Source organism: Sinocyclocheilus anshuiensis, unplaced genomic scaffold (assembly GCF_001515605.1).
Source record: "Sinocyclocheilus anshuiensis isolate Anshui unplaced genomic scaffold, SAMN03320099.WGS_v1.1 scaffold282, whole genome shotgun sequence".
Lineage (NCBI taxonomy): Eukaryota > Metazoa > Chordata > Actinopteri > Cypriniformes > Cyprinidae > Sinocyclocheilus > Sinocyclocheilus anshuiensis.
Genome location: NW_015544154.1, coordinates 1,239,845 through 1,259,235, shown reverse-complemented (window position 1 = coordinate 1,259,235; position 19,391 = coordinate 1,239,845). Strand labels below are relative to the sequence as shown.

The 19,391-nt window shown below is 37.6% G+C and overlaps 2 protein-coding genes across 2 annotated transcripts; both read left to right on the top strand.

Moving 5' to 3' along the window:
• Positions 1-1,368: 1,368 nt before the first annotated feature.
• LOC107695368 (malignant fibrous histiocytoma-amplified sequence 1 homolog) lies at positions 1,369-7,239 on the top strand. Its single transcript, XM_016495250.1, has 10 exons — positions 1,369-1,564; positions 1,928-2,795; positions 3,053-3,347; positions 3,434-3,620; positions 3,716-3,900; positions 4,009-4,505; positions 4,729-4,874; positions 6,196-6,394; positions 6,539-6,606; positions 6,688-7,239. Exons 1-10 carry the CDS (start codon positions 1,549-1,551, stop codon positions 6,699-6,701), a joined length of 2,475 nt encoding a protein of 824 aa, XP_016350736.1. The 5' UTR covers positions 1,369-1,548; the 3' UTR covers positions 6,702-7,239.
• Positions 7,240-8,767: 1,528 nt separating this feature from the next.
• On the top strand, positions 8,768-10,039 carry LOC107695324 (achaete-scute homolog 1b-like). Its single transcript, XM_016495184.1, has 2 exons — positions 8,768-9,403; positions 9,680-10,039. Exons 1-2 carry the CDS (start codon positions 8,842-8,844, stop codon positions 9,709-9,711), a joined length of 594 nt encoding a protein of 197 aa, XP_016350670.1. The 5' UTR covers positions 8,768-8,841; the 3' UTR covers positions 9,712-10,039.
• The last annotated feature ends 9,352 nt before the right edge of the window (positions 10,040-19,391 follow it).

Genomic DNA, 19,391 nt, shown 5'->3' with positions numbered 1-19,391 from the left:
ATACTTCTGCGTCATCTTAACGAGACGATCAAGGAGGCGCCTTCGTCGCAGATTTTGTACGCTGTTTGACCCCCAAAGGTCTTTTATGTTAAATATAATGAGCGAAGAATTTTATTAACAAATGAAGATTTTTTTTAAATCACCCCCCATGTTTACAGTATTTAGGAATTAGGCTATTTGAAACAATACTCAAAAACGTTGTCAAAAATAAATACATACATACCTAAATAAATAAATACATACATACATAAATTAATAAATTAATAAATTAATAAAGCAGCTGTTATATTTATTTGATAAATATAATTTATTATAATGTTTTATTTGATCCCCTATGTTTAAGCTATATTAATATGGATGGTTTAAAGAATTAATGTTTTTTTTTGTTTTTTTGGTATTGTGTGTAAGTCTAAGCCCCTCTTAAAACTGATGTCCTTGAATGTAAGTTGTATGCCAATTTATTCTGAAGACTTGTAATATTTTGTTATATTTCAAATAAAAAAAAAATATATATATATAATGTATATGTATCATGTATGGCTCACATCAACAGAATCAACACACATGCACAATGTGACAATGCTTCAGGGTTAAAAGATATAATGATACAACTGTGTTGGATGCTTCTGATTTGCACACTGTAATTTAGTTTTTATCTATTATATGGCACGCCATGTTGAATTTTGAGTATGATTTGTAGTTTGTGTTTTGGATAGTTCACTACCCTGAGAGCACATAAACTGAATATCACATATATTTAATGTCTGCATTTACATCTGCAAGATGTATTTTTTAGATTGTTCATTTGCAATATGTCTCTAAGACGTTTCCTATCAGATGTTAAATAGATGTTTGGAAAATGTCTTAAAGATGTTTATGATTTAGAATGTATGTAAATCTGCTTTTTCAAAGACATTTATCAGATGTTGATGTTTCCCAGATCACGTGCTTACATAAATGAGGTTTTTGGTTTTTATGCCAAAAAAAAACAAAATTTTAAATTATGGTATTTTGGAAAGGTTTATGGAGCCGGGAATATGACAAAACAATTTGGATTTGAATTGTGAAAATCTGAATTATAGTGTGAATTAACAAAACTGATTACGTGGCATTTTACAGTATACCTTTTTTTTTAAATAGTTTAGTTTAATTATGTTGAATAATTTAATTACATTTGTGCACACATACCAGACATAGGATTGGCTGAATTATAAAATCCAGAGGGGGTACTAAATAAAGAGCCATTTAGGAGCCGAAAGAGCCGGTTCTTTTTGCTAAACTGAGCCAAATGATCCGGATCCCTAAAAAGAGCCGGAATTCCCTTCACTATGTTTCACATTTTAGCCAGATGATGGCAGTACCGCCTCGTTTTTAGATGACGCGACAGAAACGGAAATAGATACTGCTACGTTTTCCAGTAAATGAAAGTAAAAATCAGATGCAACTCTGTTAAAAGTCCGTGCCTACTCTGCTCTATGAAACATAAAGAAGTAGATCATCTACAAGACACACAGACGAGCGAAAGAGTTTATTTGACATTTCAACAACATGCCGGTTTTAAATGGTATGTTCACATTTGTTTTATCTTGATCTTTAAGAAATGCTATAAATTTGCATGATTGTAATTTCCAAAGAAATGTGAAGACCGTGTATTATAATTAGTTTGTCAATAGTGATGGTGACTGTCAAGTTTTGCTGTATCATTGTAGTGGATATAATAATTGCTATATTATAGTCTTGACCGACTCGCACTGGGTTTTAATTCTTTTTTGCTGCCTAGAAAAAGAAAACACTCATTTATTATTCATGTTGAAATAGGTTGCTTCTTCGAGTCATCTATGAAAAGGTTAAGATGTTAGGAGTATGCTGGTAATAATACTTAAATAGGAATGACACACTTTTTTTAAAAACAATAATATTACCATAGGAAATCAAAATGCAAAACAGGAAGAAGACTTTGCTGGAAAGAAACTCAAAGCCCTTCCCTATGAGCTACTTCAGAGGGGTGGAGATGCAGTCAAGGTAGATCTAATGCGGAACAGACTCAAACAAATCACTGGTATCAATCAACTGAGAAGCCTGATAGAGCTCAACCTGAGCAGGAATGAGTTCAGTGATTTCCCTGTGGACATTAGAGGGTTACACCAATTGGAGAAACTTTATATCAATCAGAACAATATCAAAACCATTCCAGAAAATGTCTTTCCATCCTTAGAGAAACTTCGATTCCTAAAGTTGAGCACCAATCGGCTTGAAAAGCTACCCCAGGACATGAACAGGTGCCAACATCTCAACTACCTAAACCTGTCCAACAACTGCTTGAGGAATTTGGATGCTCTTGTGGGTCTTTCACACCTAAAAGAACTTTATGTTGAGAGGAACCAGTTAGCTGAGCTACCAGACCTACTCTTTCACAACAGTAGCTTAACTCTGTTCAAAGCTAGTGGTAACCCTCTTAGAAAGCCCCCTCAGGAGGTCTGTGCAGGGGGATTGAGAGATATCGAGAGTTACTTTGCAATGCTTGAGGCGAACGCCCCAAATGTCTGCACTGTGAAGACTATGTTTCTTGGGAGCTCCATGGCAGGGAAATCCACTCTGTGCCGCAGTCTGAAGCAGGGTCGCCCTGTATCAGTGGCCGAGGAAGACCGTACTGTAGGGATTGAAATAAGTGAAGTTGGTTGTGAGGGTGTCCGTTTTTTCTTTTGGGACTTTGCTGGACAAGAGGAATACTACATCACCCATCATGTATTTATAACAGCTCAAGCCTTTGTCATACTTGCCATCAACCTTTCCAGGTAAAGCCTTTTTTTCTTTGTTTTTCTCTTCTTCTGCTAGATCTCACAGTGCAATATACTCTTAACTACTAAACATATACAACATGTTGAGAATTTATTCTTTTATTAGCAAGCATCTCTATTACTAAGGAATCAGACGTGTAATTTTTGCATTGTGGACAACAAAATGGGCAAAACCAGAATGTTATAGAGACTTGGGGAACTTTTTTTCACTGTTGGGCCAGTTAGCATAACAGTTAGCATTTTTTTTTTTTCAGTTACAACATGGATGCCCAGAGTTTCAAGGAGAATGTGGGCTTCTGGATCAAAAATCTTCAGCTTAAGATTCCAGACTCAGTAGTTCTGCTTGTGGGCACTCATGTTGACCAGTGCACGAATGAGAATGAGGTGAAAGAAAAGAAAAAACACATCGAAGAGCAGGTGAAGGAAATGCTTGAAACACATATAACTAATTTGGAGCATCGGAGGAAGAACTTCCAGGAAATGGAGGACTCACCTTCGTACTGTGACCAGATATATCAAATTGAAAGACTGACTGAGTACAGACTAAAGGTAATTTGGTTTTGCAATTGCTGGAATAAAATATGCATCTAATTAAATGTGCTACCATGGTCTTCTTTGTCACCTTTTGTTTCCAGGTCGTTGACCTTGTACCTATAGATTGCACTGAACAGGCGGACATTGACAAGCTACATACTCGCATCAAAAATGAGGTTTTGAACAAAGAGACATTCCCCAGCATAGAACAGACATTACCTAGATGCTACTGTGAGGTGGAGAATGATATCCAAGATCTCCTGAAAAACGGTGACATTGCGGAGCATGGTCAGTATTTTTTTTTTCTTTTTGTAAGATTACAATGCTTGATGTGTTTGTTCTTAAATAAGTTTCTTAAGTCTGAAATTTGCACCTATTAACAGGAATTGCGAGTCAAAGGGCCCTCTTGTATGAACTAAAGAACAGACATGTTACACTGGACGATGACAAACTAAAGTTAATTCTTCAGTATCTTCACCGAATTGGCGTCATTATGTGGTACAAGGAAATCCCAGAATTGGCGGGTTCTTTGTTTGTAAAACCATCATTCCTCATCTCATTGTTCAAGGTTCATGCATCAAACATTTAAACTACAACCATTAAATGTCCTTGAATAGCCATAAACTAATCAGCGTAGAAATCCTTAATCATTTATTTTCTTTTGATTCTGTCACAGACTATTGTGAGACATGACCTAGTCCAGGAACTGAACAAGATTTCCTCTGCACAGCTGAAGTCAGAAAATGCACTTGCAATACAGAAGAAACGATGGATCAGTGACTATAAAGACAGAGCGTCCTTAAACAATGTGGCTATTAGGATCCTGGTGCGGACTGAGCTCCAGAAGAATTATGGCATTACTGATGAAGAGCTGATTGAGGAGGTGGTTGGGTCCAAAAAGAGGGAAGGATGTCTCCTTTCACTACTAAAGCACTTTGATGTATGTTTGTCGACCAAACATAACGGTCCTCTCAATCCAAAAGCCAACGAATTCTGTCCGAAGAAAAATTGGGTGCCCTCAAATCCGATTGTGTATGAGCCAGATGCTTGTCTGTTCCCAAGTTACCTGCCAAACAACAAACAGGTAGAGCAAAAGTGGGAATCAGACAATACAGAGGACCTAAATATCCATGTTTACTTCCTACCTGAGATACCACATGGTTTCTTCCACAGGTGAATGCTTATGCTTGTCTCTTTCAGAGAAAATAGAGAATTTCAATGAAGAACATTCCTGATTTATTCACTCTATTTGCTGTCATGTTTTACAAAGTCTCATCAACCCCGGCTACCCTGATGACTTGCTCAAAAAGCTAATTTAAACTTGATTTAGACTTGATTGTAAGAGATAACCTTGGATAACTAGTAATAACATGTAAAACTGGTGCTTGCTTTACAGGCTTGTGATCAGGACATGCTCCTTATACTCTCCATACTGGATAGGAAAAGACCAGTGTGTGCTGTGCTGTGGTGACAGACGGTTTCTGCTCAGAGAACGCTGCGATGAGGACCAGTTCATTGAGATCCGCTGCAAAGAGAGCGAGCGTAAGTCCCCTGTTTTATTACATTTTCTATGGCAATGATTTACATTTACATACACTTACGCTTTGTAAGATTTTTTAATGTTTATTAAAGGGGTCATATGATGTTGCTAAAAAGAACATTATTTTGTGTATTTGGTGTAATGAAATGTGTTTATGCGGTTTAAGGTTCAAAAAACACATTATTTTCCACATACTGTACATTATTGTTTCTCCTCTATGCCCCGCCTTTCTGAAACGCGTCGATTTTTACAAAGCTCATCGTTCTGAAAAGCGAGTTGTGCTCTGATTGGCCAGCTATCCAGTGCATTGTGATTGGCCGAATACCTCAAGCGTGTGACGGAAATGTTACGCCCCTTACCATACTGTGATGCCGTGTCCGGCCGGAGCGACGAGACAAAAACATTAAAACCCATTATAAACGAGGCATTTGTTGCATCCAGTGGGGACATAATTACGGATTATAATGACTTATACTGTCTTTTTACGCGTTGCATCGCACCGCGTAAACATAAAACCATGTCTGCATTTGTGATCGGAGAAATGACAAACAACAAGCTCTACTCTACACTGCTCAAAACTTGCGTTTGAATCGTCAGTGCCAAATTCTTTAAATATGAAAACGTACTTGCAGTCTGTGAGTCAGAACAGCCGGCATTGTAGTCTACTCTCCCAGGATCAGGAAACAGTCCTCCATATAATGCGCTGCACACATCTGAATATTTGGGTTGAAGTGTTCTGGAACAGTGTTGTAAATACAACTTAACCACTGATTTCTAGTCGTATCCTCTTTTGGAAGGCCAAACAAAGTATTTTCGCTTTCGCAACAAAACACACAGCGTCTTCACAACATGGCGGCGGCAGCAACAATAAAGTTACGCCTTCTTTCTTTGCGTGAACATTTGGGTGGCGTTATGCAAATCTTCCCATACAGTGACATAGACATGTGGGGGCGTGTTTGAACGAGGCGTTTTAGGAGGGCGTGGACGAGTCTTAACTTTTATAAAGAATATCTCTTTGGGTTTGAGACTTTAGTCTTTGCAACTTTAGGGATCAGCTTGTAACACTCCAAAGAGAAAGGAAAACTTGAAATCACATCATATGACCCCTTTAAAGAAGTTTCTGATGGTCACATAGCCTGCATTCATATTTATTAAATTTGTTTCTATTATAAAATTATTAAATCTGTAGTTTCTTAGTTTTTTTTTTGACATCTTGTAGATACATATTGTTGCCACTAAGAGATGATTTTTTGTCTTCTTCATAAATGTATTAAATCTACTGTATAATTAAAGTATTGTACTTAATAATGTTTCTTCCTGTAGTTGAAACCTCAGAAGACATCCAGAAAGCATGGGGAGTGATAAGGGAGATTATGATACGGCTGAACACACTGACAGAGCAGTGGCAAGGGCTGTACCTGACTGTCCACAGTCCCTGTAAATCCAGTAACTGTGACGAATACTTTCAATGGAATGACTGGCAAGAATGGTTAGAAGATTCAGGGACAAGCAAGTTCAATGTGTAAGTTTTCATGTGATTTGCCCTCTTTTTGTGTGTTCCCAACAGAGCATTACATATTCCTTTATTAAAGTATGTTTGACTCATCTCGGTTTTAAACGGACTGAAATTAATTCAGGTGACTGAATACTGTGTTCTGTCTTATAGAGGACTAGAGGAGAAACAAACTTGCCATAATGGACACCAACGAAGGACGGAGTTGCTGTTCCCTAGAAGTAAATGCATTTGTTTACAGAGAAATACAACATGCACTTAGTCTTCTGCCCTTTATAATTATGAAATATTCTGGTTTTCAGCTCCTGATGCTTAGACCTAAGGAGAGGACACATGGAACAAATAATACTAAAAGAAATAATACAAATAAAAACTCACTTGACTGGACGGAAAAGGCTGTTAAAGCCCCACATCAGACTACAAATGTGTCATTGCTTAAACATTGTGAAACACAACTTGAACATATGTTTACGTAATGAATTAAATTTGCACAGAAAATAGCATTATAAATGTTTTCAACATGTTATTACACAAATTGTAATAGCTCCAAATCATTAAATTTAGCCTATATCACACTTACTATAGTTAATGTATATTTCTTGATTTAGTATGGAATGGAGGAATCTTAACTTTATTTAGGGGAACATACACAAGATTTGTGTGGTCTACTCTTAGTAAGAAATTGTTCGTATGTTGTCTTGTAGAAACATTGTCGCCGCTAGGGGGAGATCTTTATACATTCATTTTACAGTACATTTTGTTTGAGGACTATTTGTGGAGGGTAAAGTATTGCTGCTGTGGAGTCCTGGCTTGAACATGTAATGAATTGTTCAATAAAGTTATTCAGATACAAAGTTTTATGGGACTTACCAAAGTTTCTGTCTGTCAGCCATGCTTCGAAGTAGCTAGAAAATAAAAAGTAGGCCTACATATTTACCTCACCATATACATATTCTAACAAATCACAACAAATATGAAGTTTAAAGTCTAAATTATTTGGTTACACTTTATTTTGATGGTCCCCTTTAGACATTCTGTTGACTAGAAGTAACTTTGCAACTACACATCATCTAACTAACAGCTAAGGTTATGGTTAGGGTTAAGGTTAATAAGTATGTGCAAAGTTACCTATATAGAATGTTTGTTGGGGGACCGTAAAAATAAAGAATTAGCAGATATTAAGCAGACAGTCTACTAACTACTCTAATGACTGGTAGTTGACATGTAGTTACTTATAGTCAAACGAATGTTTAAAGGGGATCATCAAAATAAAGGGTTACCAGTTATTTTTATTGTGTTGTATTTTTTTCCACAAACGTTTTTTTTTATCTGAAATTAGCCTCAATGAAGAGTGTTTTTATTTTTTTTTATTTTTCATCTGTACATTTGTGTTCAGATTTTTACTTCATTATAAAGTAGATAGTCATTATCAGGTGATTTTGTTGATGGTGCTTTACAATATATTAATTTCAGTGACAGTTAACTTGGAGCAGTCTGAGGTTAGGAACACACACACACACACACACACACACACACACACACACACACTGGTAGAGACTTTCCATTGACTTCTGTTGTGTTTATATTGCGCTAATGATTTCTATCCCTAAACAGATCCCTCACACAAACCGTTCTGCTTTGTAACATTTTTATTAAGAAAACATATTTGTATTCCTTTTTTCATAATAACCGAATGATCCACACATGTTTTACTATACTTATGGAGACATTTGGCCCTGACAATATATGAAATACCTGATCAACACAATCTAAATGATCAAAAAAGTCTTTAAAGAATGTTTTTTATTCTAGAGGATAAAAGTTACATATGCATTCAAGTGTCTCATGAAGCCTACTTGTTTATATACAGTATAGGCTAAATCGAAATTCTAGTACTATATTTAAAAAAAATTTTTAACATGATCGTTTTTGGCACTTTGGCATGTTAGTCTTATTTTGTGATTATGCTGTTTTGAATCCACGTCTATTTAGCGGGTTATCCAAAGCACCCCACAGACAGACAACAGGTGAATTATAGTAACCGGAGCGTCTAAAAATTGACGACACTCCATCGTTTTCACTCCATCAGTGGTCCCCAACGAAAGTTTTACGTTCCATAACGCGGAGCATACGCGTGCGCGGGGCTGAGCATGATTTCACAGAGATAGGCAGCGCCTCATACGCGTGGCGCAGCGAGCTCACAGAATAGTTCCTTTGAGTTTGTCAAAGCCACGCGCCCGGCGCGAGAAACCCGAGCAGGGGATTCATGCAGGGGGCGGGGTCTTCCTTTGGGAGCGTGCGGCCCGAAAGTGGGTGGAGGAGTGGCGCACGTGTAGAAAAGGGAGAGCAAGTTGCTTTACCCTCAAATCATTTGCCGAACAGGTGAATCGCTTCTTGCGAGCCACGCGAAAGGCACGAGAGCCGCGCATTACTCGCAAAGTCCCCATCCCCGCGACATGGAGGCAACTGTCATTGCTACGACGCAAATGACTCACGATTCGTTTTACCAGCCTTTTTCGGACACCCTCGTACCTCATGCGAAGCAGGACAGGGAGTGTAAAGTGCTGAAGAGACAGCGCTCGAGCAGCCCAGAGCTGCTCAGGTGCAAGAGGAGACTGACCTTCAACGGACTCGGCTATGCCATCCCTCAGCAGCAGCCCATGGCGGTGGCCAGACGTAACGAACGCGAAAGAAATCGCGTCAAGCAGGTGAACATGGGCTTCCAGACGCTGCGCCAGCATGTGCCCAACGGAGCGGCGAGCAAGAAGATGAGCAAAGTGGAGACGCTGCGCTCGGCGGTGGAGTACATCCGAGCGCTTCAGCAGCTGCTGGACGAGCACGACGCCGTGTCCGCTGTGCTGCAGTGCGGCGTCCCGTCTCCGGTCTCCAACGCGTACTCGGCGGGTTCGGAGTCTCCTCATTCAGCTTATTCCTCTGATGAGGGCAGCTACGAGCATCTCAGCTCTGAGGAGCAAGAGCTGCTGGACTTTACCACATGGTTCGACAGATATGAATCAGGTAGGAGCAGTTTTCAAACTTTTTCTTTTTCTTTTTCACTTTTACAGACCCAGGGGCCCTCAACTATAAGGGGCCTTCTCTTTAAAAATCTATTTTTCTCTCTAACGTTTTATCATAACATCATAAGGCTGCATAGTTGGAAAGCAAGACAGAAAACTGTTCATTTAAATTCTACATGGATTATCCTCTTTATGAGGCTTTCTTCTTTTCTTATGACTGAATTGCAGTCATTTTTGTATATGCCTGTGACTCATAACTGTTATTATTCTATTACAGGTGCTTTACTGACTACTAAAGATTGGTGCTGAAGAGACGGCACAGGACTGGTCCAGGTCGCTGATACGCTGCCTGCTGGTGCCCGTGAAGGACTCGAGTTCATTGATTGAGCACTGGACACACAGAGGGCATTTTCCAGCAGATGCAACACTCACAAGTTTCTAAATGTTAGAACTGCATGGGACTTGAGGCATGCAAGGATGTCTGTACTGCTGACTTGTGTCTTGTCACCCCGCATTCAACATTTTGCCCTGCTGATGCAATAATGTGTAAATGCAACTGAATGAGCCAGTTTGTTCCTTCCATATTGTACAAATAACGAGGTGACCAGTTGTAGTTAAATGAATGAGGAAAAATAGTATCAGGTTTCATATACGGCGTCTGTTAGGGGATACACTAACGTTACACTAGGAAGCCCACAGGCAACCTGTATATTATAATATTTTGTGCTAGATATGCAGCAATGTTTTTGTACTGGATGAATTACTTTTGTATCAAAGTGTGCACTTGTGTGTTTTTATACAAACTTGTGTATATGCAATTTTTTATGAAGAGAAACCCTATTTTATGTAAAATAAAAACTTTATTTATTCATGTAATTGTCTTGTGTATGTTTAAAATCAACCAGCTAATATCAAATATTATTTTATAAAAACCTACGTTTGACAATTAAGACTTACCTACATTTGTCAATTTACACAAATGTAGGTAATTAAGTACTGTATACAGTCATGGCCAAAAGTTTTGGCAGTGACACATTTTGTGTATTGCAAAGTTTGCTGTTTAAGCTGTTGTGGTGTTCATGAATAAAGAACGGTATCAAAACGTCCTGCAAGAGCGACTTCTTCTAACGATCCATGAGCAATTTGGTGATGATCCGTGCATTTTCCAGCATGATGGAGCACCATGTCACAAAGCAAGAGTGATAAAGAAGTGGCTCGAAGATCCTTACATTGAAATGTTGGATCCGTGGCCAGGCAACTCCCCGGATCTCAATCTCATAGAGAACCTATGGTCAGCGAGAGGACAAGCAGAAGCCCACAAATTGTGATCAACATATAAACGTGGAAAAATAATCTACAAATACTGAAGCAGCAAACTTTGCAAAACAAAATTTATGTCACTGCCAAAACTTTTGGCCATTACTGTACATAATGTATAAAATACATAGCACTGATTTACACTGAAATAAATGGTAGAAACAATTTTTACTTAGAAATTGCTAGTCAATTTTACAATGAATTACAAAAAAAGCAAGTAACACATTGAATAAAATGTGAAATTTTGAAGTAGAAATCTGAAATAGTAATTTATTGTAAAACATATTCCAGTAGTCTTTGTTTTATTTACAACTTCTTTATCTTTCATAAAAGAAGTGGCTTTGAGTTGTGTCAACATGGTTTAATTAATGGGAGTCATTTACTGTATAACCACAAAGGAAGGTGGCAGGCAGCTGTAGACGGGACGCAGCCTTGGGATACAGTATGTGAACAGTTAATTTTTAAGCAACAACAAAAAGTTCAAGAGTAAAGCAATTTATAACCCCTGAATACCTTTGTGGTGTAACTAATGTGTCCGTCCCAACCTATGGAGGCTGTGAATAGACGTCAACGGAAGACTAATGGTGATGAACTAACTGTCCTGGAGGGCATCCAAGATTTCCTACCAATGTTGGTTTTCTTGTTCACTTTTTTCTTTCAGTTTTAGCATATGTGCAGGGCTCTTATCAGCAAAGATAAGGAGTCCTGTTTAGGTTTGTGCAATTCTAACTCTCCCAATTTAGACCATGCAAAAAGCAGTCCTATTCTTGGTTCAAATGATGTCCTTCAAAGTGCTCCAAATGTGAGTCAACCAAGCACTAAGGTTCTGAGTGCATGAAAATTAGCATTTTCTATTGTGCGTGTGAAGTTTGGATGCGCTGTAAGGCCTTTCCCCATCATCCAATCAGACAGACCCGTGCTGATTTTGAATAGCCTCTGATTTAAGTGACACAAAAGCACTTTTGTGTGAGGGCTACACCATATTCATCACATAGTGCCTTCAACATAAATCTGATTGGTTGTCTTGGGCACTTTGATGTTGCTCCAGTGTACGATTGGTATTGTGATGTCTAACTTCAGTCTGTATTGCCTATTTTTAGCACTTAGAGCAGGAGGTCCTTTTAATTCATGAAGAGTAAATTCATAAAAAAATCTCCTCTCTAATAAAACACCAGCAGAATGACTGACACTACTTTACAGAGTCCCACACAAAAGCCTGATTTGGTGTCCAGTGACAAATGAAAGGGGCCGGGTGTGGGCCTCATTCAGACTAATTTTAATCTTTCACTCCCCCTGTTTTTTTTTCCATCTAGACTCTATCTTTTTTCTGGTTCTCATTTTGGAGATTGTTAAAAAAAGGGGGTTTTCACAGTGATACCATAGAAGAACCATTTCGGGGTCTCCAATAAATCTATCAGTAAAAAATTCCAAAAGGATTCGTTTTTGTTGTTGTTTTTTAAGTGTAAAGAACCCTTTTTTCACTATAAAGAACCTGATGAGCAATGTTCTATGGATGTTCAAGGTTCTTCATAAAACTATAGATAGAAGTATAGGACAGTTCTCAAAGAAGAAACCTGTCAATCCCAGTCTTATTTGTGCATTTTATATAGAAAACAACAACTTATTTTCCAAGAATAAATTATACAGCAAAATTCTGAGATACAGTATTTTACAAATACAGTATTCTTGGATTTAATGCATCACATTGACAAGATTCCCTTTATTCTTTACGAAAAAATATATTTTCTCCTGCTCTTTCTCTCTCTTTTTGGTTGTTTATCTCTCTCTCTCTCTGCTCATGATTGTGTGCAGTCAGGTTGATTTACCCTGTCTGGCTCTGCATGCTAAACGCTGTCTTAAATTGCCCAGCACCCTCCGCACACACTCCTTCTTGCACACAAAATAGTCATCCGTCTCGGCCGAGGGCCAAACCCCCCCTCGAACTTCATCACACACACCCAAAACAAACCCTGCTCTGAGCACTGTACTCCACAGTCCTGCAGCCCATCTGAGAGAGAGAGACTGTTTTATTTCACATTCACGCTTTGACTCTCTTTTTGAGAAAATTCATTAGTGATGTTTAAAAATAGGAGATAAGAGAAAGATTAGTCCTGTAATGTACAACGATTTAACAAACAGTGATTTGGTGAACCTGTGTGTGGTCAGTGAGTATTTTCTGTGCGCTGGTGCTGGCCAGGGGCCTTGTAAGCAAATACGCTCCTGAAGTTCCTATATCTCTCAGCCACACTTCCATTGTTGTGAGGCGTCTCATATCTCCATGGCTTCTGCTTGTTTGAGGAGCTGGTCTGATAGAGGCCCTCTTTGTGGGTGGCTTTCTGGATTTATTCAGGCCCCCAATGTAATCAAAATAATCAACTAGCATTCTCAACTGGGATGGAGGCTGTTGGCTGATTAGATGTTTGTGTTTCCATATTTATTTCCTGCTGATCAGCTGTGTTGTCTTATGATGATTATGATGATTGTTATCAGAACGGACAGCTATGACCTCACCATTTGGCTTCATTTTGAACTGCCCACTGCACACCCCATATTCTATTTAGTTAGGGTGTCATTTTCATTAAAAACTTCCCGAAATGGCAGTAAAGACCATTATATTTGCAGTCCAAAAGGATGTAAATGATATCAAGTGCTATTAACCATGGCTTTCATCAAATGGAATAAAATAAAAAAATTATATTGTACACTCCAGGAATTATTACTGAAGTGCCACTCTGATATTCATTCTGATTTTCAAACTTTTTGATTTATATTGTAATTTGTTGTAAAATATTGATGAGAACCATTCTGTGATTCATTTGTCAGTGTTTTAACATATCTATTATTACTTTTTATTTACACTACCGTTCAAATGTTTTGGGTTGGTAAGATTTTTTAATGTTTTGGAAATAGATTTCTTACGCTCAGCATTCATTTGATCAATAATACAATAAAAACAGATATATTTTGAAATATCATTAACATAACTGTTTTCTATTTTATTATATTTTAAAATGTAATTTGTTACTGTGATGGCAAAGCCAAATTTTCAGCATCATTACTCCAGTCTTCAGTGTCACATGATCCTTCAGAAATTATTCTAATATCCTAATTTGGTGCTTTATTATAAATCCTGCATACAGTTGTGCTGCTTAATATTTTTATGGAAACTACGAAACTTTTTTTTTCAGGATTCTTCGATGAACAGAAAATTCAAAAGAGCTGCATTTATCTAAAATAAAGATCTTTTGTAACAATGTAAATGTGTCTTTAATGTCAATTTTGTTCAATTTAATGTGTCCTTGCTGAATAAAATTATAAATTTATTTTAAATTAAATCTGGTAGTGTGTATTTTATTTTTATTTTGTGATCTTCCAAGAATTACTGCTGGAGTCATTTTGCGAATGCATCTTAAATCTACTCCAGTTTTCCCTAGTGCTCAAAACAACAGGTACAGTTAGTTTGAGGGCAACACAGAGTGACAGCATACAATGATGACCCTCTGAAAGAGGTCACACAAAAGCTAGGGTGTCACTCCAGATTCCATCCCTGCCATTTTAGGCCTGCCTGCTGTATGCCATTCTTCAGCTGTCCCCCTGAGCCACCATGCTTCACCAGACAAATAATGATAAGACTCTCCTTCTGATAAGCTTCACATGCTTCACAGAATGAAGGCTGTGGTACCCTAAAAGAAGGTTAAATCATCTTTAGTTTTGGTAATATTAGTCCACATCTGCATACGCATCTTTGCATGACAGCATGATAGCTTGTGGCTTCAGTTGGGTCTCCAGCATTCAGTGCTCTTAATTTTCAAGTTTAATAATTTGCCTGGTGTTCTCGCCTCCCCTTATCACCTTGTGATTAACAATCTGTATGCTTAGTGTGACACTATAGTTACAAAAAGGCATAGTTGTGAGACCTAAGCTCATTTATCAAAGGCCTGATGATAAGGGACATGCTCCAAACACTTTTTACGTCAATAACTAAGCAGGTGCTGGAAGCCACTGCTATGAAAGCCTAGTGACTCCCAACCTGGGGTACTGGGTACTTCACAATAGTATTTTTGTATTTATATATTAAATAAAATTATATGAAAAGTACTGTCAGTTTGTGTTGATGTCACTAGCAGAATATACACATTCCTTTTGTAGTCCCAACAAATGTCTCAGTCAGTCAAACCAATATCCTAATGCAGTTATAAAATAAGACTATAGTTTCTCAGAATGCTTCAGTTGGAGAAGCTGCTTACTGTGTTTTGCAGACAACATGACCATTTTAAGTTTATTTATAATATGAGTTACAAAGAATATATTTCAATGAAGGAGTACTTGAGCATTAGGACAAAACACTGGTGAATGCTGGGCTATCACTGTTTTCCATTCAGACCATCATGAACGTTTATGTTACAGAAAGTACAAGACTGCACATATTAAAACAGCAAAATTATACACTACTATGATCTTACTGGAGTCAGTAAGATTTCTGAAAGAAATTAATACTTTTATTCAGCAAGAATGCATTAAACTAATTAGAAGTGACAATAAAGACTTACAGTACATTATTACAAAGTATATATATATATATATATATATATATATGGTAAAAACATGTTTCTTGAGCAGCAAATCAGCATATTACAATGATTCCTAAAAGATCACATGACACTGAAAACTGTAATAATGACTGCTGAAAATTCAGCTTTACATTCAAATAATCAAGAAATAAATAAGTTATTTTAAATTGTAAATATATTTCACAGTATTACCATATTTCACAGTATTATTTTATTAAATAAATGCAGCTTTGGTGAGTATAAGAGACTTACTGACCCCAAACTTTTAAACAGAAGTGTACTTTTTTTTAATGATTTTTTAAAATCATCATGCTAGTTTTTTATGACTTTAAAGAACAATTTTCAAGCGACTCAAATCAGAGCAGTAGCCTTTCAAAGACCAATTAAACAAAGCCCAAAGACTGCGTCTGATTGTTTTTCTATACATTCTGTACCTGAACTTCCAGATGTACACCCAGATGACTTTCATGATGACTCCATGGTGCCTTTCTCAAGAAAGTGTTCATGCTTGATCAAACATTTGCTTAGCTGATTATCATTCAGCACTCATCAGTGCACTATAGCTGCTCCAAACAAATACAATGACTGTTTACACTGGTCCAGTTATTTAGAAAGCAGCAGCGCATTGCGCCAGCTAGTGTAAATTCCAAAGAAAATTATTTACACAATCTCCATAATGAGAATACGATGGGATTGATTTGATGGCGGCCCCCTAAACACACACACAAACTCATTGTCAAATCTCCTAACGCAATTACATCAAGTATGCACTGTGCACTTGTGAATGGCACACAACATAGAAATCTGCCCTTCCAATAAACATGCAAGTCCTGTCGTTTTGCATTTCAAGACAAAAAGAGCTCACATGTATACCAAGAGCAATATTTACTTCTGCGTATTTGCATTGCAATGTCTGTGTGTAGACAATTGAATGCATTTTAAAATATTTAACCGTCCAGACCCATCCTCTTGTGAACATTCAACTGCATCTCTGCGAGGGGCTTTTGTGTTCCCAATGCCTCACCCCATGCTTTTCTCATTGGGTGTATTTGTCCATCATTGCAGAAAGACATAATGGAATTCAGGCTTTAATCACATCTATGCTTTCTGCAGTGTTTTTGAACGCTTTCTCTCCTGCTCATTATATCAATACTCATCTTCTAGCCTTCCTGAGCCGCCCTCTGTGAGCGGAGGACAGGACCGGAGGGTGCGGGTGGGGTGGAGAGGAGTCTGAATGGGTTTATGAGGGGGGGTTGGGATTTGTTGAAGGGGTCTGAGGACTAAAGGTTTTGGGTTGCTGCTGCCCCTTCAAAAGAGCCAAACGTACCATTAAGTCTTTGTCAGAGAGCTCTTGTACTATGCAGATTTTCCCTAATTCTATTCACAGCTCTCTTCTCTACTAGACGTTGAATAAGACTACTGGTTTGGGATGTTCTCTCGACCCACCAAAAATGTGCCTGTGTTTTGTAGTTACACAAATATGTTATTTCTCAACTTTGTATCCATTAAGGAGTTATTTTCGGAAGCTATTCATAAGCTAAGCTGTTTGATAGGATGCTTAACTGGTGACATCCATATATTTGTCTCCATCCTGTTTTCAAGGTCAGCTCCTCTATAGAGTGCTGCTTTGAGGTTAGTTCTTCTTTTACTGCCCCATTCTCTTTCTTTCTTTTCTTCATTCACTCTTCTGCTGTTTTGATGCATATTCCTATTGTTCAATTAGATTTCTTCGGTCTGGAGTGAAATTTGGGGAACTTAAGGCCCCACCCCTCTTGAATCTGAGTAATAAGTCTACTGTTATGCAAATACTTGTATTTAAAATGATTAGTTTGTTTGGTGTATGCCATTTTACACGAGCTGAATGTTTATTTGGTTGAGGCTGTCTTGAAGGAATGGTTCTCACCCTCAGGCCATCCAACATGTAGATGAGTTTGTTTCTTCATCGGAACAGATTTGGAGAAATTTAGCATCACATCACTTGCTCACCAATGGATCCTCTGCAGTGAATGGGTGCTGTCAGAATGAGAGTTCAAACAGCTGATAAAAACATCACAATGATCCACAAGTAATCCACAAGACTCCAGTCCATCTATTAATGTCTTGTAGAGCAAATGTTGCATGTTTGTAATAAACAAAATCACCATTAAGACATTTAAACTTCAAACCATTGCTTCTGGCTAAATGCAAGTCCTCTATCCATAATATTGCTTTCTCTAGTAAAAAAAACCCCATCTCATCTGAATCAGGAGAGAAATATTCATAGATCAAGCACTGTTTACAAGTTAAAACCAGTTCTAAACAGTTCAAAAGAGTTCTAAATAAATATGTCATACATTTTGATGTGAGAGGACAACAGGGGATGGACGTTTTCACTGGAGAAGGTGTTATTATGAATTATGGACTTGTACTTTAGCCATTCCATAATCCATAAGTGTGTAAAGTTAAAACATCTTAATGATGGGTTTGTTTCTTACAGACATGCAGTTTTTCGCATCACAATAAGTTCATTTATGGACTGGAGATTACTTGCGGATGATTGTGATGTTTTTATCTGCTGTTTGAACTCTCATTCTGATGGCACCCATTCATTCACTGCAGAGGATCCATTAGTGAGCAAGCGATGTAATGCTAAATTTCTCCAAAAAACAAACGCATCTATATCTTGGATGCCTTGCAAATGTTCAGCAAATTTTCAGTTTCAGGTGAACTATTCCTTTAACAGAATATATCAGTGCTCTAAACTAATAGAAATTTCCATCATGTCATATTTGCACAATATATTATTAGTTTTTTCTTACATGCATGGTCTACGAAGTTGAGTACAGTTCAGTTGTAAGCAAACTGCTGTTATAGCTGAAGGGTGACCAAGAGGAATCACGCTGCAGGTCAGGACGGTAGCATGCTGAGAAAGAGAAAACAGGTGACTGAGCTTCATGTCACTTGTCCATTCCATATTCCATCCACTGTTTTCACAGGCTAAATTATCATTGTGTTTCTCTGAGGCCTCCTTGTCACTAACTCTGATCCTGTGCTACACAATGGTTTTACTTATAAAAATGAATTATTTATCTCGATCCTGATGTCAGGACAGCCATATCACGCATGCACTTTTTGCCTTAAAAACGACAACATAAATTTTAATTTAAAAATTAAAAACATTCATTAAAAACAAAACGTTCATAATAGAATGAGTGTATTCAAGTCATTGTATTTACGCTGCTGTTCAAAAGTTTTTTTTTTTTAATGTTTTTGAAAGAAGTCACTTATCCTCACCAAGGCTGCATTTATTTGATCAAAACTACAGTAAAAACAGTACTATTGTGAAATATTACTACAATAACTGTTTAAATATATTTTGCAGTTCTGTGCTGGCAACACTGAACTTGCAGTCATTACTCCAGTCTTCAGTCTCGTGATGAAGTTGGTCAGACTGTTAGAACAGAACAATTAAATGGGGATTAATCACAAGTTCAGTGGGAAAAGACAAATAATGGATAGTTCAGTGTTAGTCAGATAAACATTCATTTGTATTTATTTAAATTAATATGTGTTATTTCATGTCAGCACACTGCAAATGCAGCCTTCACATGCAAACACCACAAATATGACAAGCAACGGTGACTCTATGGAATGCATGTTAAGACATTTGCCCCTGGCTCTGTTGATACTCGAGACAAAAAGTAAACCGTCGAGTAACTGCCCCTTAACATGTTGTCAGTCACACTCACATGAGGGTAAGTAATGGTGCAGTCCCAACTGCGATGATTTACTATGCCGTGGGTGAAAAATATATGTTATGATGGATCACTCACACTTGAAAATAAGGTCAAATTCAGGAGTTTTTCATATTAAACGAATTTGTTGATTATGCATAGCCAATCAAATATTTGGGGTTGGTGTTTTGAAAGAAGTCTCTTATGCTCACCAGATGCATTATTTTGATGAAGAAATGCAGATAAAACTGTACATTTCGCTCTTTAAAAGAAGTAAATCTGAATTTTCAGCATCATCACTCCAGTCTTCAATGTCACGTGATCCTTCAGAAATCATTCTAATATGCTGATTTGCTGCTCAAGAAACATTTCTGATTATTATCAATGT

Coding starts and splice junctions, on each gene's coding strand:
- LOC107695368 (XM_016495250.1), top strand. Junction 2,796..3,052: donor CTTGCCATCAACCTTTCCAG/GTAAAGCCTTTT, acceptor TTTTTTTTTCAG/TTACAACATGGATGCCCAGA. Junction 3,901..4,008: donor TCCTCATCTCATTGTTCAAG/GTTCATGCATCA, acceptor ATTCTGTCACAG/ACTATTGTGAGACATGACCT.
- LOC107695324 (XM_016495184.1), top strand. CDS start 8,842: ATGGAGGCAACTGTCATTGCTACGACGCAAATGACTCACGATTCGTTT. Junction 9,404..9,679: donor GTTCGACAGATATGAATCAG/GTAGGAGCAGTT, acceptor ATTCTATTACAG/GTGCTTTACTGACTACTAAA.